This window comes from Trachurus japonicus, chromosome 3 (genome assembly GCF_045865225.1).
Source record: "Trachurus japonicus isolate A0001 chromosome 3, Traja_1.0".
NCBI classification, from domain to species: Eukaryota; Metazoa; Chordata; class Actinopteri; order Carangiformes; family Carangidae; genus Trachurus; species Trachurus japonicus.
In genome coordinates, this window is record NC_140909.1 from 9,027,305 (window position 1) to 9,050,603 (window position 23,299).

The window sequence follows — 23,299 nt, forward strand, 5'->3', positions numbered from 1 at the left end:
GTTGCTATAGTAATCAATTAGCGCCTAACCAGAGAGTAAACCTGCAGAAGATATGAGTCGATTCATTGTTTTTGTTAGTGTGGCTCCGTCTCTTTTTACTTTTTAAACGCACACTGTAACTATGGAGTGCGAGAAAGTAGTTGACGTGTGTCTTATGCCACAAAACTCCACAGTTCTTCTTTTCAAGGGTTTATTGAAGTCTTTCTTCAAGTTACAACAAAATAAAAACCGCGCAGCAATCCCAAAAAAGGGGCAATAATCATGAGCACGGTCAAAAACTAGTGTGCCCTCCTCGTCTCCATAGTCACAACTAACCCAAAGTACGCACAACACGTTACACACGTCTCAGCCAATAAGAAGAGAGCAGTTATTATTAACTAATAGGCTGTCTGTGTTGAGTCCAGTGTTTTTCAACCTTGGGGTTTTTGACCCCACATGGGGTCGTCTGAAATGTCTAGTAATTGATTAAAATAATTCCAGATAAAAATATTTTTTAACTAATTATTATTATTTTTAAAATTCTGATTAAAAACACCGCACACAATATTAAAGCCCCAGTGTGTAACTTATTTGGCTTTTTATTAGCAAAAATCAAATATTGCTTTCATAAATACGTATTTCACTGAAGTGGAATCACACCTGCATACAAATGAAAGCTTTCTGGTACCTTAGAATGAGTTGTTACAAGTCGTTACAAATACATAAGTGGGCGACGCACCGAACCGCGGCGGCCATGTTGCATCGCCATTTTTTTTACGTTGAGTGGCCCAGGTAGCGCCTGTTAAACCTGTCACCACTGTGTAGTGTGAGGAAGGACGGATGCACTGATGTTGCATTCAGGTGCAGTCAGGCAGACGGCCGTCGGCAAACCAACCGGATGTCATTTTACTCGACGAGAGAAAGACGGTGAAACATGGGTCAGGTAAACAATACGACATCACCATGACAACATATTGTCACACCTGTATTGTTTGCCTCGTGCTGGCGGACCACTTGTTTACATAGTCGCTTGTTTATCCTGTTACATGCAGCGTCTGTTGTCTGTCTGACGTCTGCCTGATTTCACGTGAATGCAACATCAAGAATAGGTTCCGATATGCAATCGCACCGCTAGATGGGGGTAATTCCTACATATTATACCTTTAAACAACTGTATTCTATACTTTCACTTTCTTAAAGCAGAAGTAAGAGGAATTTTTGTGTTAATATAAGTCTTAAATAGTTGTATCTTCCGACGGCAATCACTTATATAGAGTGTTTGGTCTGAAACACGGGTCTGTCAGTCACTCTGCTCTGAGCCGAGGAGAAAACATTCCTTGTATCCTACAACGTTTATCCAATGAGGAGAGAGAACGGCATGAAGGGCTGTGTGTGCAGCCAAGGGACACGCCTGAATGTGGTGACGTAGGGACGAGGGCCAATAGATCCATGACGAGGGCGGGGGCTGCTAACTCCATCGGCTGACAAGAAGTTATGGTGCGTTCAAGGCAACCCGTAACTCGTGTTTTTCCGACCTGTGAAGTTGTACCAATTCGATCTGGTACGAGTTCACGGATCGGAAAAACACGAGTGGCTGTTATAGTGACTTTTCACAGGCAACAGGTCGGAAAAACACAAGTTACGGGTTGCCTTGAACGCTACAAAGTCGTAAGTCGTGACAGCATTAGCCAAAACGACCGGATCGCTTACTTCTGCTTTAAATATAAATCGGGTTCAAATAAGATGCAGCATATAAAAATATCTGAGCTGGCGCGTCTTGATTGACAATTGAAATTTGTGATGTCAAAATGGGGCCATGAGCCAATAAAAGGTTGGGAGCCTTTGTAATAGGCATTCTTATAACCTCAAATATAATCAGGATAAATACAACAAATCTAAATTATTTATCACCTTATCCGCAATATACAAAATGGCTCTAACAGTTTTGATCAGCTTTTGAGCAAAATATTGTAATGTTTCAAGTGCCCTTAATGTGATGAAGTGGACCACTGACTAGTAAGACTAATAATCAAAATAATCATCAGTTGCAGCTCTATTTTCAGATGGTCTTTCACATTTGATATGAAAATCATAGATAGCCTGGGAAAATGAAAACAATCTCTTGGCACAAAAATGACAGAAGGATTTTCAGTTGAACCTAAACCACTTGCTCTGATTTGCCCCTGATTGTTGTTCTGCTCTGTAAAAAGCATCAAGTTAATATTGTAATGTAATGAATTGCGAAAGCAGCGCGCACAACATGCCTGTCAGATCAGAACGGTCTCTGCACACGAAGCCTGCACAGAATTATTACACGTACTCAGCAGCGTTACTAAAATGTGACACTGAGTTGGATATTAGAAGCAGAGGCTGAACGAGAGTATGGAGAGCATCCTTTTTAAAAAATTTGGATTGTAAATGTTGAGCTAAAATTAGATCTAAGATGGAACTGGGTCCATTTCCAAACTGATTTGAAATGCAGCATCATCTATTAATGGTATAATATTGTAATGCTGTAATGCTGTACTGTAATAGGAGGTTATTATAGCAGCAACAGAACGTATGTAAGAGGTCTTGTTAAAGCTGCTTTCCCTCTTGTCTCTTTAACAGAAAATGAAAAGGTAAATTGCTGGTGGTAAAATGTTTAGGTTAGTGTTGTAATGTACAGAGAGAAAGGGGGGAAAAAAACAACAATAATTAACAGCAGTAACAGCAGTGTGTGCATGATGAAAACCTGCCGGAGATGTGTGTGTGTGAGACTTGCCAGAGAGCAGTGATGTGATAAGAAGGCACACATGGATGGCCAGACGTGAAAGCTGCAGAGGATGCATCAGGCATACGAATCCAACCAAGGGTAATGTAATATGTAAATGAAACAGTTGTTGAAAATGAATTTGCCTGCTGTTGTTTCTGCAAAAAAAAATTGCATGCGAAATGCACAGGACACGCCTCAGTGAGAAGAACACATGCATGCACAGCACACACGCGATCCTGTGGTTTCTTCACTTGGTCTACTTCTACTTCTGCCTGCCTGGACTCAACCTCCACCACTAAGGAGGAGGAGGAGAAGAAGGTAGGAAAAAAAAGATGGATGTGCTGAAACCTGTTTTACCGTGGCAGCCATGTTGGCTCCAAAGTCCCACCATCTGTTGCTAAGTAACAGATGGAAACAGCTGACTTTAAAAAAAAAAAAAACACTCAGCAATGGCATCGCACGGTTTTAGGGTGGAGGAAGGCTGGAGGTGTTGGAGGCTGGGCAGGAAGACAAACAGAGAGGAGGGGGATGGGGGGGTGAAGGGGGTGAAGGTGGGTGGGAAATGAATGCCAGGAGCCCTGGATACTAAATGACTGCTGTTGCTGCTCGGACAGTGATTTATGATGTGGCTCCAGGAGTGTGTGTGTGTGGGGGGGGGGGTGTGCAGGGCAAAGAAAAACAAGGACGGCTCCACACCAAGAAGGATATACATGTGAAAAGATATTCTTCCTGACAGTTGCAGTAGGAAAGACAACAGACAACACTTCCACGATGCCGGCGTGTCGTGTGTGAGCTTCTTCTAGACGACGTATTAAACCGTGAGACGGTGAGATGAAGCGCCGTGCAGGAGGCTGTGACACCTGCAGCCTGCCCCCCCCCCCCCCCCTCCTGCTGCCCTCCCACTGTCACCTTTATTAACAGTCTGCCAGGTGGAGACTTTCTCTCCTACAGGAAAGTGTCCCACTGCTGCCGCGGATTTGCTGAGGTAAGTGATGAGAGGGGGCACGAGGAAGGAGCCTGTGGGAGGGAGCAGCTCCTCCTCCCTCTGTTTACAGGTAACACACAGCAGCAATGCACACTGTTCACCGCACTTTGACACAAAGTACCTCAGTGTCAGGCGCTCTGCTCTGCTGTTGACTTTGATGATACAGCGGAGAACACGTTTGTCTACAAGTGTTAGGTGTTTTCAATTCTTTTCTTGAAAAGCTTTTATGAACGGTTGATATGTTGTTGTGTCTAGGGCTTTCACAACCATTACATTTAAAGTGGAACTACTATCCTGCTACATTTTTACCTTAAAGGTGCAATATGTAAGAATGTGGCCAAAAACGGTTACTGCAGTCAAATTCAAAACACAGCGATCTTGTTTTTTCTCCCAGTCGTAGCGGCAGCTCAGTGGAAGCAGACTGAGGCTGAAATGCCGCTGACGCCGCCGTGACTAGGAGAGAGGGCTAGGTGGCGCAACATGTAAACACGTAAATTCAAAACATAAACATGATTTGCAGTCTGCAAAAAAAGATTTTTAATGCGAATACTCTGGCTGTACTATTGTTGTTGGTGAGTTCATCATGTTATATGAACATTATTCCTGAGTCTCTGTGACATATTAGGAGGATTTTACGGCCAGTTGCTTTAGATTTCTTACATATTGTACCTTTAATTAAACAGCTTTGATAGCCTAGAAATCTAGACGCACCCTAGCGGCAGCAAGTATATTTGCTCCATAGGTGGGTCTAGAAACGAGCCATAGGAACTTTTTGAGTCTCGAACACCGTTTGTGTTCACCAATCACAGCGCTCTATCTGTTTAGAGAGTCGTTGGGCGGCTTAACGCGATGACGACATACATTTTAATTGTCTTGTCAGGCTGACGTCATCCTGCTCTTTGCTCTGATTAGTCGTAGCGCTACCCTATTGGTGCAGAGGCAGTTTGAAAGACAGCCTTCATCCCGCCCCCTGGATTGAGCCGAGGTCTACCGCTCGTTTCCAGACTAGAAATGTTAATGATATAGTCTGGCTTGTCAGGCTACAGCTTTGGAGTAATTGTGATGGTTTAATAAATGACATGTCACTTGTTACAGGGAGAATGGAGGCTCTCTGCTTTCCACCTGGCGTCTCTTGGCTGAAAAACAACTTTGCAAGATCAGCGCCGCCACAGCAGTGTCCCAGCTCTCGTCTCTGCAGCACCACGACACAAACGCGTCCCGTAACCTGTAATCTCTTGTTTATGACAGAGAAGACTACACAAATATGCACGTCATAACATCGTATATGATATGTAATGTTATGTACGGCTCTGTTGATTGATTTCTCACCAGCGTCGTTAAAAACAAATGCACATGGCCACGAGGAGGGTTAGCAAAACAGCAGAAAAGCAACCGGGCTTGCATAGTTCCACTTATAGTTGATGATTAACTGCCATTGTCTTTTTCTAATCATTTTATGCCACTATTAGAGTATAAGCCTAAACATTGTTTAAAGGCCCCATGCTGTGCACTTTTCTCTGGGTTTATTTACCTGCTGATCTCCCTAACAAGATGTACCATTGGTTTTGAGTACCTGTGATCTGCTTAATATCGTTTATACTGCCCCTTCCTGTTGCCTCTTTCTGGAGCTCTAGTAGCAGGCACAGGTCATTTGGCCAATCAGAAGAGAGAATGAGAACCTCTCCTCAGATTGGCTCACTGTTTTTGAGTGGCATGTGGTCGGGCCAATCACAGGCAAGTAACTGAAACCTAAGCTGCATTCAAAAAAAAAAACAACTGGTCACGGTGGGCGGAGTTACCTTGTGTGTGACATCACAGAAAGGAGGAAGTGCTATCAGCTCGTCTTAAAGAGACAGTTCCTACAAATGGGCGGTGTGTGTTTCTCCGTTTGTGACCAGTTTGATGCATGGGGCAGTTTATACGTGGCCCAGAGACCTCCCCAAGCACGAAAAAATAACCAAAATCACATTTTTCATGCCATGGGGCCTTTATTAATAATACTGTACACACACATCTTATGAAGAAGAAGAAGCGTAATTTATTGCCTTTGCAACTAAACCAATGATGCTCATCGAAATGCAGTCGTTGAATTAAGCACCTCAAGATGTTAAACAGTTTGTGGCGCTCCACTCATGTGTCATTAAACCATAGAAGAAGAAGAAGAAGAAGAGGACATGATGAGGACAACGAAGAAATAGTGATGGAAATATTACATTTCTGCATTACTACATTTATACAGATGAGTGAAAACGATTTTAACGATTTATACAAAATAAGCTAAAAAAAAATGTGATCAGGCAATTTTGTAATAATTGTGACAGGCCAAGTTGTGTCTTATTTACTTATTCTCTCATGTTCTGTGCTGTACAATAATCTTTTGTGACTTTTGTGTAAACAACTACAACATATTACTGTACACAACTACACATGGTGGCACCAAAGCCACCAAAACAGAAATCAGTATTCAACTCTTTTAATATCTTAATGTCCTATAAAACTAAAGGTGGAGCACAGCCACTGTTCCTTTGAAGGTTGTCCAGCCAAATGAAGACACATTTTTATGAGCAGTCCCTTGAGACGGAGCATAAAGTCTTTTAAGGTTTATTACATTGTTGGACTGCCAGACTGCTGTAAAGGTAGGGATACGTCGTATTGTTGGCACTGTGATCGGCAGAGAGACTCAGGAGTCACCGCTTCAGGTAAGAAACAAATCCTATAAATCTTCATTTTCTGCACAGATTAAACAAACAGGCTGTAATGCGTGAATCATTGAATCGTTTCCGGTCTTTATGCTAAGCCGAAGTTATGATTGCCCCCGACTGTAGCTTCACATTTACTGTAACAGGCGGACGTGACAGGAATATCAATCTTCCCGAACTCTGAACAAGAAAATAAATAGGCTTATTTTTTTCATACACTGTCATCATGGATTGTACCTCGCATCTTTAATAAAATGACCAAAATGAATGTAAGTATCCTGCAGAATACTAATCCATTAAACTGTACACTAAGTGCAAGTGTAATCTAGACAATATGAGAAAGAAGACAAGGTATTTAGAGTAAGTCACAGATGAGTTATGCTCCCAGTTTTTAATCAACCCCCCTCAGCTCAACCTTCAAATAACCCTCCTGAGATATTAAACATCTGCTGAATGAAACTAAATGGTAAAATCCACGGGTCTCTGTCGCTTAGTGAAAGTTGACGGAGCGTACTTGTTTTTTTAATTTTAAATCCAGTTTGACATTGGACACAATTACACCTGAAGGCTGCTCAGTCTTTTGGGCAGTTTGTGGACTTTTTCTTTAAGGCAGAGTTTTTAAATTCTTTATTCTATCAAATCTTCAATATGGGGCTCAAGTACTAATCACCATGCATGTATCTGACTGTGTACTGACTTTGTATACAGCACAGAGCTGTAGGTGCTGCCATGAAGCGTTACACGTGTGTGCAGTGTAGGCTGTCGCTGAGGATCCTATCACAGCGATCTCAGCGAAGAGTGAAAATACAGTGTAACACCATCTGTGTATTCCTGCTTCAGTGTAAGGAAGGTTTATAGAGAGGCAATCTTCTGCTGTGGATGTGCTGCACTTCTTCAACCATGAATAAAGATATATGTTAAGGATATATAAGGATGAGACAGATAGAAAAGAATGGGGAAAAAAGAGTTTTTCCCACAATGCATTTGCATCTTTAAGGTCTGTCATTTGTCTCTTTCATAACAGGACATCAATTCCTTTTGTGTTGGAGAACAATGGACGTGAAAAGTGCTTCAATTTGTATGTGATTCATTCATTGTTTGTGAAGATTTTGGTTAAAACTGTGCACTGTAATATATATATATATATATATATATATATATATGATGACGCGAATTACATTCAGAGATATGTACATGTATTTGTTCTATTTCATATGTGCAAATAAATAAAGTCTAAAAGTTTAAAATCTTTATGTTTTTATATATGATATGCTTATGTTGACTCTGCTGTTTTACTAAATGCCCAAATCCTCCTCATGTTATGCTATGTTATGTTAAGTTATGCTGTGTTGTATGTTTTGTGCCCAGCTGGCATATATGTGTATGTTACTCAAAGAAAACGAATAAAAAGTAAAAATAAAAATGGCAAAAAAACAAACAAACTGTGCACTGTATGCATGTACTGTTTGTTAAAAATTGCTCAAAGAAGTTGCTGAATACTGAGACTAAAGTCACATGTTCATCTTTCATCTATTGGTTCCTCTGTGGACCATTTACAGTCGACGCTGTATGTAATGTGACATCGCCTGTGACCTTTACCCACCAGGTAACCTAACCCAGGTACTGTAGATTTCCGGCAGCACAATAAATGTGCAGGTGCTGGCTCTGAAATAGAGTCGAGACACAATAGAGAAGTGACATTTTGATCTCTGTTAAGTTTCTATTAATAGCTCTCTGTCTCCTCTGATATAACTGTAGGTGCACTGAGGGTTTTTTAACTGCATACATCCTGTGTCCCGTGTCAACCTTTGTTCTTCTCACGGTTGTCTTTATAAAACTGGTGTGCAAAGCTAAGCAAATAAATAAATGCACCACTGTGTATTATTGTTTTGTTTTTCTCTTTAAAGCACACACACGTGTACTGTAAATTTCAGGCTACACACACACACACACACAGCGCAGGAGTTGTATTTTATATTCTCAAGTAGTGACAGGCTGTGGTTTTCCTGCCAATTAATGGAGTGAACAGGCAAACCCAACCACAGCGAGGGCCGGTCAGCTTGCATGTCAAAAAGGAAACACGAGAAGGGAGAGATGAGACAGTCCTGTGATAATCAATTGGACAGGAGTGTGTGTGTGTGTGTGTGTGTGTGTGTGTGTGTGTGTGTGTGGGCCTCTACTGTCTATACGTGCATCAGTCCTTTGCATTTCATTGCAATGGCTGCACCGAGTGATGCCTTTCTTACATAACGACATGTAAAATGTAAAACTTTACTCACAGATGATGCACTGTTGAGAGGGAGAGAGAGACACACACTCGTCCAGAAGCTGTGTCTTCAGGCGACGACACGCAACGAGGGAACACGCAGCGAGCAGCCTGTTACCTCGGCAGTCTGCTGCAGGGAGGTCTGCAGGAGGATAAACATGGAAATGGAGTTGAAAAAGAAGGAAATTAAGTAAAACACGTTCTCCTGAGCTCATGTTACAGGGAGTTCTTTGTCAAGCTAGTCACAATTAGCATCACCGTGAACATTTCTAGTCTTTCAAAATGTGACATTTTGACCTTTTATCTATTGTAGTCCACATTCACCTTTCCAACCTTTGATAAAGGTTATCTCTATATTTCAACACTTGCACTTCAGACTTTCTGCTTTACAAACAGAAGCAGTATTTGGCTTTTTAATGAGCTCTAGTCCATTTTTGTTACTACTGCTTTGTATTTGTTGTTCCAACATAGTTAACAGTCTTATATATTCTATAAATGTTAATTAATAACATAATTGTTTTATTTTACTTTTTTATTCAGCTGCGTTTATCTGTTTCCTTTCCTTTCCTTTATCTATTCCTTCTTATGCCTTTAGTTGTTTTAGTTATTTTTGTCTCCTCTTCACTTATCCCCCCTTTTACTATTTCTATCTCATCTAATTGCATCATTACTTACACGTAACATCCTACTGTGGCTCCTCCTGATCTCTGTTTATGTCGTCAGGTTCTCACATTGCCTGTGTTGGTTTCTTAGACTTTTATGGATTAATGCCAAGGTTGTCTCTTGTGTGTTTCTACTTTTGTTTCTGTGTCCTGTTCCTGTGTGTCTGCTTTCATGACAAAGTATTGTGTGAACCTTTGTTTTTAAAAGCTGCTGTATAAATAGGTTTAGTATAGTAAGTAAGTAGTACATTTCTGTTAGGACATTACTGAGATATCTATGTCCAACTTTGTCTTCTCCTCCGACATCAAAAACATGCAGAAAACATTTGCAGGGGTGATAAAAAAAAAAGTGCTACAACATGCTGAAAATATTGCAACAAAATGATCAAGTGTATATAGAGGCGGACGAGTTGGTGCGTACATACGTATGTGTGTAAGAGAGTACGTCAGAGATTCTGCTGCACCGAGCAGATCTGCAGGGCCAAGGTCAAGGTCACAGCAGGCTTACTTCCCGCCAGAGGCAGAGGTAACCTGAACCAGCAACTGCAACACGAGCGAGCACTCGCCATCTCCAGCCAGGGTGTGAAATGAAAAAAGGGCTCGCCCTTGTGCTGGTGTGAACAGAGATCTGAGAAAGCATATGCACGTTTTAACACACAAGGAAAAGGGCATTTTAATGTCTTAAGTCCAAAGGTCGGTGAAGTGATTCATCTTTTAATGTTTTACTTGAGTGATGTTGAGCTCTTTTTTTGCTCTGTGTGACATTTACTCATACATAACATTACAGAAATGTCTATATGATCATTCAGACTAATGCCTTGAACTTTATATTAGCTTTATGCACTAATGTTCTCCATTTACGGTGGGTGTGTATTTTTACACAGTTAAACCTTGAGCATTATTATTCGATTTCATATGGGTAAAATGACAGAGGAAGTCTATATGAACAAAATACGTGCAAAACCAGGGATACAACATTTTTAGCGATGCTGAAGTCACTCCTCCACGACCTTGCACTCTAAGCATCTCGTTTAAACTGTGACATGGCTGTTTAGCAAGGAGGATTTGGATTTCGTTAATCACACTCGCTCCATGCTTTCTTGATACGTTGAAGCCGGACAGCAAATTATTTGAATTTTCTCTGAAGATGTGGAGTGAGAGGAAAATCATATTCAACACGCATCCAAGGATTTAAACCCAGGATGCTAGTTTCTGCCTGAAGCTACCGAGGCACCAAAACACAGCCAGTGAAAGAGAACTCAGATTTAGACATTAAATATGCATAAACCTCAAGCACGGAGCACTGATGAAATGAAGACACGGGTGTTTCAAACTCAGTCTGCATTTCCATACTCCCGCTTTTAAAGAGTATCCTTTCCATTTTTGCCTGGCACTAAGTTTAAAAACTGAAATAAAATACCAGAAACAACGCAACAGAGCTGGACACGTCATCTTGTTTATCTCACACATTCTTGGGCGAACAGAGAAACAGCTGCTACACAACCAGGTTCCACTAAATCACTGAACAGCAACTCAGAGTGAGACCGGTCGCCCCGCAGAGTTGATTCATTTCATCTTCTCCTGTCCAACATCTTAGTCTGTCAGTTTAAACACCCTCAGCTCATGACCATGGGTAAAGATTTGCTCTGCACATGGTCAATATATCAAACACTGACAAAAGTAATGACAAGAAGCAGCGGACCACACATGACCCTAAAGCCCTTCTGTAAACAAAATGAAAGTTGACTTATTTCAGACAAAAGACAAAGACACAGGGGCGTGTGGTGTGCACGGATGAGTGAATGTGCCTTTAACTACCTGTTCTCTTGCTTGTGTTGTTTCTGTATCTCTTGTGAGGTTGTCTTGCTTTGTGATTTAAGGTGTGGTCGACGTTTTAACAATGTTATTATCAATTGTTGTTTATGTTTTAAAGGGATAGTTCAACATTATGGCAAATTGGCCCATTGCCATAATCCCTGTAGTCATAGCAGTAGGTTCGTTACCTTTAATTGTCGGTGCAAGATGTTTTTAGAACGGCGGAGCAGAGCCGAGAGCTGCTCAGAGCTACGCTACGGAGGCTAATGGGATTTCTTGGTTTCCCTCATCAAACTCATCAAATACACAATCCAACAACTCCAAAACGCTCTGGTGGACAAGTTGTGACCTGCACATTCACCACGCTATGAGATAATAACACAACGTTACGAGACAGAGTTGTTTTGAGGTAAATGCAGAGACTGCTTGCCGAAAAACTGCCCCAGACAGGAACGCACATCAGGGGTTTTGCATGAATTTGCCTTGAAAACAACTCAGTCTTGTAACGTTACGTTATGTTTTGGAGTTGTTGGATTGTGTATTTGACGAGTTTGATGAGGAAAACCAAGAAATCCCATGAGCCTCCGTAGCGTTCTAAAAATAGCTTGCACCGACAATTAAAGGTAACGAACCTACTGCTAAAACTATAGGGATTATGGCAATGGGCCAATTTGCCAAAATGTTGAACTATCCCTTTAACCATTTGTGATTAATTGTAGCTTATGGATGAGTTTTTTTTAGCTAGATAGATGGATATTGTTCTTCTCACAATTTTCTGTTTTGTTTTGTTTCATTTTCAGAAGTCTTTATAAGACCAGGCAGCAGATGGAAACTAGCCTTTTGGCTAAATCTGGCATACATGTAAATATAGATATAAGTTTTTAAAAACATAAATAAGTAAATAAAATAATCAAATATAGTGTAAAGTGCTAAATAAATCATCTATAGTCGTACTCATGTTATATGAGTGGTATGGATGTGTGGTAGAGATGGGAAAGTGTGTAAGTGCCATGGTGGATGAATCTGAGCTTGGAAAATGTGAGTTTACTACTCACTGTTTACAAGGTGGGAACTCATGTACTTCTGTAATCTTGATCTGAAGCAGATTGCAGACAAACCCAAACAAAAAGCAAACTACAGTATATCAGAGAGAGAGTGTGACTGACACTGTCGACATCATGTAACTGAGTGAGATATTGGAGATTACGGTGCAGCAAAGCCAAAACACCGTCATCCACAAATAGCAGAGTTGCCAATGTAATGTCATTTATCTGCAAACGTCAACTGAGCTCCCTTGTCGAGGCTCCTCTGCCCATATCGGATGTGTTTTTTACTTCATGCTGAGAATTCAAACAGGCTGTAGCTGTCACAACAGATATGTGAAGACTTGAGTAGTCTGCAGTTTCTTAGACAAGCTGTCTTGGAAAGCAGCTTTGTAAGTATTTTTCAAAATGCTGAAAACACACGTAGAGCAGATTAGAAAATCCACGAAATCCACGAGCGAAGAAGCCAAACTAGATTTAAAACGCTCCATAACTTCCCACTCGAACCACTAGTTGATTAACAGATTAGTGAGTTTGCAGGAAATGATTATGATTGTATGTAAAGAGGAAAACAGAGATCACAACATCTGCCTCCAAACACCTCAAAATAAAATAATGAGATTACAAGTTATGTCTCATTGATTGACAAAAATCAAAGTTAAAAAAACTACAAGTTGTGGTTAGATACTAAACTATTTCCACACAGACATGAGAGCGGTATCAAATCGTCTCATTTAATCCTCAGGAATACGCATACGCTTACTTCCCAAAATGTCAAGTACACTCTTATTCAATCACAAATGATCCAGAAATTAATCCAAAATGTAAATAACCATCTGATGAAGCTCTAAAAACAGGTCAACATTGTCTTTACTTTACTTTACTTTACTTTACTTTATTTGTTTATTTGACTGGGACAGCGCACATCAATGTACATATAAGAAACATGTAAATGTGCCAGATTATAGCATCGATGCTAATTTCCATCCGGAGTCCCAGAACATAAATACAATACAGTAACAGGGGAACACAGTTATATACACGACATGACGAAGTAGACAACAAGGTAAAAAACAGGTCAGATAATCAGGCCAGTAATGGAACCTGGACAGTTTGGGAAATAAAGTGCAAAGTGCAAAGTGCAAAGTGCTGGGCCAAAGTGACAGGTGCTAAAGTGCAGGAGTACATGGGTACCAAGTTGTATTGCACGGTGTCAGTTTAAAGTGCCAGGTGTATTGCATAGCATAGCGCATCGGATTAAAGTAAAAGTAAAAATTAAAACTGGAGGGGAACAAGCTCCGTCTTCAGTTCCTCAGCAGAAAGTGAAAAAGTTTTGGAGTGACTGATGACCGATGACATCATGGATGACCCCAGGTGCATTAGTGGACCATCTCAGTCAGGGGTTTTGACTGTGGAGTGACTCATGTTGTATGTTCCTGCCCCACGGAGTCACGCAGAGCAACAGTCAGAAACACTAACCAAATGGTGCTCCTCTGTGAAAAACTCCAGTCAGCTTGTCCCCTGCTCTCGCTGCCTCTTAGGGGAGATCTACAACAGTAACACAAGCTGGCAGATTAGTCTCAACAGTTTAGAGTTTGCCACAATAATGAAAGCCTCAGCCTTCCTGCTATTCGGCCTTGGCAGGCAAAAGAAAACTCATAAAACAAGCAACCTTATACAAACCAGAGCATATCTTTCACACACTGACAGTCCGGGGAAGACGCCTTAATGAAATGACACGGCAGAGGACCATTACTGAAAAGATACAGTTTCGATGTGTTCATTTTTTATTTCTGTGACAGCAGGTTACAGAAAACAGAGATATGACTTTGAGAGACAGTGCCAAAACACGCAGTCACACAGTTGTGCGAGTGTTATAAGAAGATGACGGGGCTGGTGTTTAGACAGGAGCATCCTGCGATGGTAAAACAAGAAGGAACGCGTCGCGACATCACAGCGTCTCAGAGAAGAAGAGAGAAGCCAGGCGTCCAATAATATTCTTTAACTTGTTCGTGTCTGTCCTGTGTTTACATCGTTTGATAATACGTGAGGAAAAGCTGACACTGGAGTTCACGTCTGTTTCTACGTTGCTGTATGTAAACTCTGCGCTCATGAGAGCCTCTCCAACGTTTAAGTGGCTATCAATCAGCGGTAATAGCTACAACTCTCATGCAACAGATGCAATTATGGGTGACGTAGACGTCCGTAGGAGAAACACGAGAGACTGATTCAAAAAATTGGGACGTTTAGCGAGATACACATAGCAGTGGTTTCATGCTGGTTCACAGGTGGCAGTAACGCACCAAAATGTGCTGCAAAGTGCCAACAAAGACAAAAAAAGAAGAAGTCTGTGAAAAATAAATGTTTCGAAATGTTCAAAATTTAAAGGGATAGTTCAACATTTTGGCAAATTGGCCCATTGCCATAATCCCTATAGTCATAGCAGTAGGTTCATTACCTTTAATTGTCGGTGTAAGCTATTTTTAGAACGGCGGAGTAGAGCTGCGAGCTGCTCAAAGCTACGCTACAGAGGCTCATGAGATTTCTTGGTTTCCCTCATCAAACTCATCAAATACACAATCCAACAACTCCAAAACGCTCTGGTGGACAAGTTGTGACCTGCACATTCACCACGCTATGAGATAATAATGGAACGTTACGAGACGGAGTTGTTTTTGAGGTAAATTCATGCAAAACCGCTGATACGCGTTCTCGTCAAGGGCGGTTTTTCAGCAAGCAGTCTCTGCATTTGCCTCCAAAACAACTCCATCTTGTAACGCTCCGTTATTATCTCATAGCGTGGTGAATGTGCAGGTCACAACTTGTCCACCAGAGTGTTTTGGAGTTGTTGGATTGTGTATTTGATGAGTTTGATGAGGGAAACCAAGAAACCCCATGAGCCTCCGTAGTGTAGCTCTGAGCAGCTCGCGGCTCTGCTCCGCCGTTGTAAAAATAGCTTGCATCAACAATTAAAGGTAACAAACCTACTGCTATGACTATAGGGATTATGGCAATGGGCCAATTTGCCAAAATGTTGAACTTTCCCTTTAACATTTCTAGGATGCACCAAGTGCGTTTTGGTGGGAAACTCCACAGAGGACATTTAAGTAAAGGATATAAACGCTGCTGTCCTCGGTAAAATCTGGATGAATCGTGGCTTTATAAAATGAGAGGGCAGCGTTAGAGAAGACAAAGAAGATGATTGGGAAGAAAGTGAAGAGAGAAAGGAAGGTCAAGTCATTAATCTAGATACTGTACGCTGATGCTCAGCGGGTAATCAGGCCCAGGCAGCAGCCGTTCCTTAATGATGCCATCCTCCAAACTCTAAAAGATGACTCACTGTGGTCCCGAGTAACTACGAGGGCAAATAACATTCACACATGGTCTGGCATAGCAGCATGACAGTCCTTGGTGAGACACAAACTTGGCCACAGTCACTCCAAACTTTGCTTCTGTTGACAGTTTCTGTCTCGCAGGTGTCGTCTGTTCAAATACATCGTCCACTGCGTGCTGCGTTGTTGCCCGACCGATCCCTCTGTGCAGCCTCACAAATGTATAAACACGTGCATACATGCGCACATGATTGTGATTCATGTCCGAGCCCATGGTATACGCCGGCCTCAGAGTGAGCCGGCTCCCCTAAAGGTAAGCCCACGGAGCCTGCGACATTTCCTCTCACCCTACTGTCAGATTTTTTTGCTCAGCTGTTGCCTGCATGGTTTTCTTAACGGTCTGGGGAGCAATGTACCCTCCTGTCCCTCCTCGGCACACCAACACACCCCGGTGACCCAGCCGGGGTTAAAGGGCAACACTGAGCCCGCAGCTATCGCCAGAGCAGTCACTCTGGAAAAGTTCCCTCGTCTCCTCTGATTCACTTTCCACTGAGACATGTGCGAGTGAACAGAGCAGTAATATTCGCTTGTGATATCTCGCAGACATTTTCACATTGAATTTGGTTTTAACTCTTCATGGGGTAAAGCTGGTTGGGGCAGGTGATGATCGGCTGAGTCCATGTTGATACTGACTTGTAGAGACTTCTCCAGTAAGATGTCACAGCTGCTTTTCCACCTGACACAGTCGTACAGACGCTGTGCTTCAAATTTAAAGATGTAATGAGTAAAATAATGAAGTTTGATGATGAACTCTAATTAAATAGCTGTAAATGCTATACAGCAAATAGTGAAACTTACGGATAGCTCCTTTAAAGAGGAACTATGCAGGATTTTTAGCTTAACTATGCTATTTTTTACCTTAATTAAACAGCTTTGGAGTTATTGTGATGGTTTAATAAATGATTTGTAACTTGTTACACGGAGAATGGAGGCTCTCTGCCTTCCACCTAGCGTCTCTTGGCTGAAAAACAACTTTGCAAGATCAGCGCTGCCGCCGCCCCGGTGTCCCAGCTTTCATCTCTGTGGCACCTCGATACAAACGCGCCCTGTAACCCATAATCTCTTGTTTATGACAGATAAGACTACACTAATATACACGTCATAACATCGTATATGATATATAACATTATGTTCCGCTCTATTGATTGATTTCTCGCCATCTTCGTTGTAAACAAATACACATGGCCAGGAGGAGGGTTAGCGAAACAGCAGAAAAGCGGACAGACTGGCATAGTTTCCCTTTAAAACTGCATCGCACTTTCTCCGCTGTTCCAACACACAGAGAAAACACAGAACCACCAACCAACACCTCTGTGGCTAACACTGTGTGGCAGCTGCCTTCCTACATCTTACTTTCCCTCTCTTGCATAACACAGAGAGAACAACAGCTGCATTACATTAATTACCACATCACTGTTATTGTTATTATTATTATTATTATCATATGTGGCAAATCCTGTTCTGTTGTGTGTATTTAAATTAACTCCACACTGGCTACAACTGTCCAACAGCATGGTATGCTAAAATAAAAATAAATAAAATATGCAAGAGGTCAAATGCTGAGGACACAGATCAAAACAAGTAAGTGCAGTACACGGCAAAAAGGGGTGACATCCCATATCACAGTAATTGTAATCCTGTATAAAACCAAATTGTTTGTGGCTCTGTGAGGTCCTTGTTGCATCTGGGGCCAACTGTGCTTTGAGCTAAATGCTAATGTAATGCCAACTTGCTCTTTAACCGTTATAATGTTTACCACGTACAACTGAGGCTTACATAAGGGATAAAATGCAATTCAGACCGGGTGGAAAGTTCAATTGTCCAAATATTTTAGACAATATCATATACTGTATGTAAACAGGTCGGGAGTATCCATTCTCTGGGTACCATGAATGTTTCTACAAAATAAGATATTAGTTACTGATATTCAGTTAGAGGTGCAGTCATATACTGTATTTCCTACCAACTCAGACCAACAGCCTGGCTAAAAATCAATCACATGTAACACTTTGGATCACTGGTTTACCCTAATGCCCAAAATGAAAATATTGATAAGAAGTTAAAGGGATAGTAAAAAAAAAGACTGAAGAGCATCAAGTCCAGAAAAACCAGGTTACAGAAGAGTTCATATCCCCAAGCTGTCCGACTACTCAACACTCAGGAACGACCATGCTAAGCCACATGACAGGTTTGAATCAAAGGGGCTGCCAAACATTATTTTAAGTACAGTATTCTATTATTACAGTGTTTATTATTGTATTTTACTATTGTTATGGTGCACTTTTAACATGTACTATGCACTTTATATGTGGACTGCTGTGCTCTAGTGTTTTATTTTACTCTTTTAATGGACTTGGTTTTATCCTATTTCTTGTTTATCTTGTAATGATTTATCTGTGATGTGAGTGAATGTTTTTCTGTCAGTGTGTGAAGCCCACTGAAACAAATTCCAATCGACATGTCGATATGGCAATAAAGTATTGAATCTTGAATCTAGTTTTAACAAAAAGGAAAAGCAAAATCTCAGATGACAGAAAAAGGTATCGGTATATGATCTGAAAGTATGTATCTTAATTGTCTCAACCACTTACTGTCAGGTGCTGTCTTCATAATGTGCAATCGCTGACATTAGCATTCACTTGGGGACGTATTTACCACTTCCTGAGTGCAGTCTCTTTCAATTGAGCCCACTTAATGTTGCTGTGTGAGAGTTAAGACACTCCATATTTTCAGTTTAGCCATGGCCACCGTGGGCGACCGATCGCACCAATACAGTTTAGAGACACAAGTGAGTGAAAGAGACACTACATCAAAGATGAGGCTGAGAATAAAACCCTATCCTGCGGTGGCCTTAATCCTTCAACACCTGCGATCTGAAGCACACTCCTTTGATGTCGTTGCATGGTTCAGCTGGAGAGAAAGAGACTTGATGGGGAGACAGAGGAGGAGAAAGAGAAACAGAAAAGGAGAGATAATAGACTGCCCATTTAACACAGAACTAAACTAAATGCAAGTTAAAGTGACGAATTGGTGCGGCTAGCAAATCAGCTGCTCTATAACTCTTCACTGACGCAACTTCAGTAAGGTTTACTGCTCCATCGCGCTGACAAACTACTATATGAGAATGCTGACTGGCTGTTTGGCGATGTCTGGACGCAGTAAATATACAGAATTAATTTCATATGGGCACCAGTTGTCATTGAGCTCGTCTGGGAGTCCCAGTTCTTGATCCAGACCTCCCTGTGCTGGATAGTCGCCCCATTGCACACAAATGTCTTCACAGGCCTCACAGGAACGGAAATCATGAGGTATGGTGTTTTTTTTGTTTTTTTTTTTACTGTTCTGCTATTGATTCAGTGCATTGGTTGATTATGCGGCTCATTACTTATGCTTTTCGACAAACGTGTTTCATTAAAGAATACATAAATGAGTTACTGTGCCCGCTTGAATTCCCCTGTGAATGTAGCCGGCACTTGACCAAAAAAACCATCCAATTAAAACAGATGAAGCATGGATCTTCATACTGTATTACTCCATCTGAAGCACAGCTACACTAAAGGAGTCCAAAACCAGAACAAACAGAGCACAAACAGGAAATTCAAATATATGTGATAGATATAGATTTGATGATGAAATATTACACCAACATACCAGAGCTGGAAAAAATAGGAAACTGGTTTCACCCTTACAAATGTGGATATTTGATGGTTTTCTTGGCCCTGTATGGGAGATTATTTTTGGATTATTTTGTTATACGTATTTGAGTATGGATTATTGAAGTTTTTAACGGTATATTTGTGTTGTTTTTTTTTGTATGTTGTCTGATGTAGAGGATTTATATCCTGTATCAGATGTATTTTCATTAAATTAAATTAAATTAATTAAATAGCAAACTGAATATCTTTGGATTATTGATTGTTGTTTGAATAAAATTATTACAATGGGTCCTGGGTGATGGTCTATTCTCACTATTTTGTGACATCTTATTAGAGCAACGCATCCTTTCTTTAGTCCAGAATTGAATGACTATAGTCAAATGAATGGAAAACTAGAATAATACAACCACCAGCTGTAATGCAAAAACAATGGCAATACAGTAATCTAGGCTACCAAACAATGGAACAACATCACAAGGGACAGAGGGGGAGATGGATGAGGCCAGGACAGCCAGCTCTGCCACCGCAGGCCATTTTCTCTGTCCAGCAGGAGGGAAGCTGAAAGGACAAAATCAGCACAACAGCAAAAAAAAAAAAAAAAAAAGAGGGGGAAGAGAGGAGGACAGATCCGGTAATTTTTACATAATTTAGATTATGTGAATAAGTCGTGGATTTCAAAGGACATACAAACTCCCATCAGGCCAGAGTGAAAGGAAAGAGCAAGAGACATGTAAAATGTATCAACTGAAGCATGAACGAACTATGATAATGCATGTCAACATTTAATTAGGACTGAAGCAAGTTAGCCTACTAATTATTTTGTTTATGAAATGCCCTTTTTTTTCTTTCAAATAACGCAAATCAAATGATTTAAAACAGAATAAAGCATGACATCTTTACAGCTGAGGCGATGGATCCACAGCCTGCTTTGCATTACTGCCTGATAAATAACTTATCAATACTGCCAACCCACTTACCAATTAACTGGCTAGTCATCTATTAACCACTACGTTAAATATTTACAGTATCTCATGTATCCTATGTAATGTATAACATAAATGATTGTCACGTATAAAATCTATTTTCCAGGGATGTCACACCGCTATTTGTGCAAGAAAAATCAACCCAATTCCCAAGGCAAATGTAGATTTTATCATATTATTATAAAACAAACAACTGGTTTCTTCTGCAAAGGTCACTGAGCAGCAGATACCTGATTAATGTTATGTGCTGCCCCTCTGCTCATATTAAACCTCAGTGTCATGAAGCACCAACCAGCCCCTCTTTTTTTCCAGCGCTTTGTTCTGCACAGAGCATGTTGGGGGGTTGGGTGTAAGGAACAGGGTGTGGCTTCACTGTTGTCATAGCAACACACAGTTATCAACCAGTCCAGACAGAGTATATGGACTGGAGGAACTCGGTTCGCCGATATAAATATAACGACGATATAGTATGGGCAGGCAAGCTGACCAAAATATTACAAACAGGCATCCAGCAGCCGACATGGAGTCTTTAGCTCAGTGGATGCAAGTCATGCCGATGGAAAACACCCAGAGCTGAGCGGCTGCACATGGGCAAGCGAAGGGTGTGTGTGTGTGTGTGTGTGTGTCTGTGCATGTGTGTGCTCACTGGTCTTCCAGATCCATAATAGCCTGTTTCAGAGTGATGGGCTCTCACACAAGTGTAGCCATCACTTATACCAGCAGTATCAAGGCGATATTGCTGTGTAGCAATATCTTCCTTAATAGGCTGCTGCTGCTGCTGCTGCCGCTGCTGTTATAAAACACAAGGTTACATGACATTAGGCTGGGATTCATAAAACAGGAGCCAATGGGTTCTCTGTGGTGGTAGCAATGAGCGCCTGACCTGCAGACAACCCCACTGAACGAGGGGTGTGGACCATAAAACAAAGGTGCTGATGTGTACAGACAGCCAAAACCTGCTGTCCAATATACGAGTCTATACAAGCCAGTGCAACACACCGCATGATGTTACTATGGACTTGTGAAAAATGACATGATAAAAATGCAAACAAGTTTCATCCGCTATTTATCAGTGGGTGGGTGAATGCATTTACCTACAGCAAATGTTTCTGTCCCTGCACATTAACTATAGAAAGTATCTAACAATATGCAAATCCACTAGTGTCCCTGATTCAACATCACAGCCAACATAGATTTGCTGTCTAAAGGTTGTTTGGAACATATTGTATGGTCACTCAGTTCCTTAAGAGACTCACAGTTACTCAATAAAAGCTGCCTCGTCGTGCCCAATTAAAAAAAGCACCTCAAGTAAATTACTTCATCAATAATCAATACAGGATTTTACTTTAATTACATTGTCAGACTGATCTGCTACAGTATATGCCATAACAAAATGGATTTAGAGTTAGTTTTCAGCTGTATAATAAATTGCAAAATATTACCATCTGGTGGTGAAATGTAGTACTGCTGCATCGTATGCCAGTCAAACAGTTGTTCTCATCAATTGCTTTGCTTATGATTGATCTACAGGGATAAACAAATTCATTAGAGCTTATGAGCCCTTGATAATCTGTTGAAAATGAAAAAGCTGATTCTTTTAAGGTGTTTCCCTGCAGCTGTAAAGCAGTGGGATGTCCTGGTTAAGACTTTAGAGAGGACAACATACCTGGCTGTGCATCGGATAAGACACACTTTGACCTGTGGACGCCCAGTTCATCCAGTGTGAGTGACAGTTCAGGGGCATATTGATCACATTGATCGGCTTTTCCATCTGCTGGATCGTCTCTTTGCCTTGTAGCAGAAGGTCACACTGAAGAAACACAATGAACAGACACATATTTTTCACTTATAAAGTTAAACGTGGTAATGGTGTAAACAAAAAATAACAAGGTAGATGCTACAACCACAATCTGCCACCAGGTTTCACTTCAAACTGTGTTCAAAAATGTAATATTTGCTGTAGATCCTGTTTAAGAAAATAAAAATGCTAGGATATTTTTGATTTTCTGTAGCTGCTGTTGCAAGTAGCTATGTTTTTAAGTGTAAACACTATACAAGGGGCACCATATAGCTCAGTGGGTTGAGCAGATGCCCAATATGCAGTACAGAGGCTACAGTCCTCACTGCAGCCGAGCCGGCCCTGGCTCGAATCCCAAATCTGGTGGTCCATTGCTGCATGTCAGTCATGGATGTATTAGATCCATGATGTCATCCCCCCTGTCTGTCTCTCTCAACTATCCTATCAAATAAAGGCAAACAAAAACAAAAATACAAATAATATACTGAGAAAACAAACAAAAACAACAACAACAACAACAACAACAACAAAAACACTTTACACGATGTATAAAAAACAACCATAAATTCATTCTCCTGATGTCAAACTCCAAATTTCAGCTTCATTGATTGAAAAATAGCCAAAAATGTAATTCTTGAAAAAATCATTTGTTTCATGGAACCATCGACTGAATGCATGGAACGCTGAAACCACCGCAAGGAGCCCAACGTTCTACGTTACCATGGTTGTTACCATGGATGTTGCCATGGTTGCCATTGAAGTGGTGCTGTTCTTAACCAATACTTGTTGACAGTTTGGAAAATGGTTAACACCGAATCCTTGCCATGTGTCATACTGTCAGCTATCAATTAATCAATTTAGAGACGGAAGAAAATCTGTAAAGATGATGATTCACTCAGATTGAGACTTATGGTTTTAAACATAGCCTTAGCTTCTTTTTTTTCCTATGTGGATTTATGGCTCTGTGTGCGATGGACTTTACGCATAACGATGTCAAGGAGAGTGTAAGTTTAAGCAACTAAATCTAAAAGTGTTTGGTCAAATTTGACGGAAGTGGCCGCCTGGCCTGTATTTTTTTTTTTTACGCGTTTTGGGAGGGAAACGTAACGTTACCTACCTGTCACATCTGTTGCTGTTGTGGTTGATAAACTGGCAAATAAACAATAACTAACGTTAGCTTCCTGTTGGTAACGTATAACACCTGCTGCATGCACCTGTCCCTTTCACTCGACGTAGTATCTTTGTCTCGGCTAATTCAAACAAACA

General features: G+C 41.0%; 1 protein-coding gene and 1 long non-coding RNA gene across 4 annotated transcripts in view; one reads left to right on the forward strand and one right to left on the reverse strand.

Moving 5' to 3' along the window:
- Positions 1-13,592: 13,592 nt before the first annotated feature.
- On the reverse strand, positions 13,593-23,263 carry LOC146989553 (uncharacterized). The gene is made up of 3 exons (XR_015034265.1): positions 23,151-23,263; positions 21,902-22,045; positions 13,593-13,752 (listed from the first exon to the last, which is right to left on the reverse strand). It is a non-coding gene; the product is annotated as an uncharacterized LOC146989553 (long non-coding RNA).
- Positions 22,910-23,299, forward strand: part of terb2 (telomere repeat binding bouquet formation protein 2) — a 3,457-nt gene continuing 3,067 nt past the window's right edge. For 2 of the 3 annotated variants that reach the window (XM_085759802.1, XM_085759811.1), the window contains exon 1: positions 22,916-23,037. In XM_085759802.1, coding sequence (XP_085615928.1) covers positions 22,943-23,037 — 95 coding nt within the window. In that variant the 5' untranslated portion in view covers positions 22,916-22,942. Of the gene's footprint in view, positions 23,038-23,299 lie in introns of all 3 variants that reach the window. The other variant, XM_085759816.1, reaches the window with a different exon arrangement.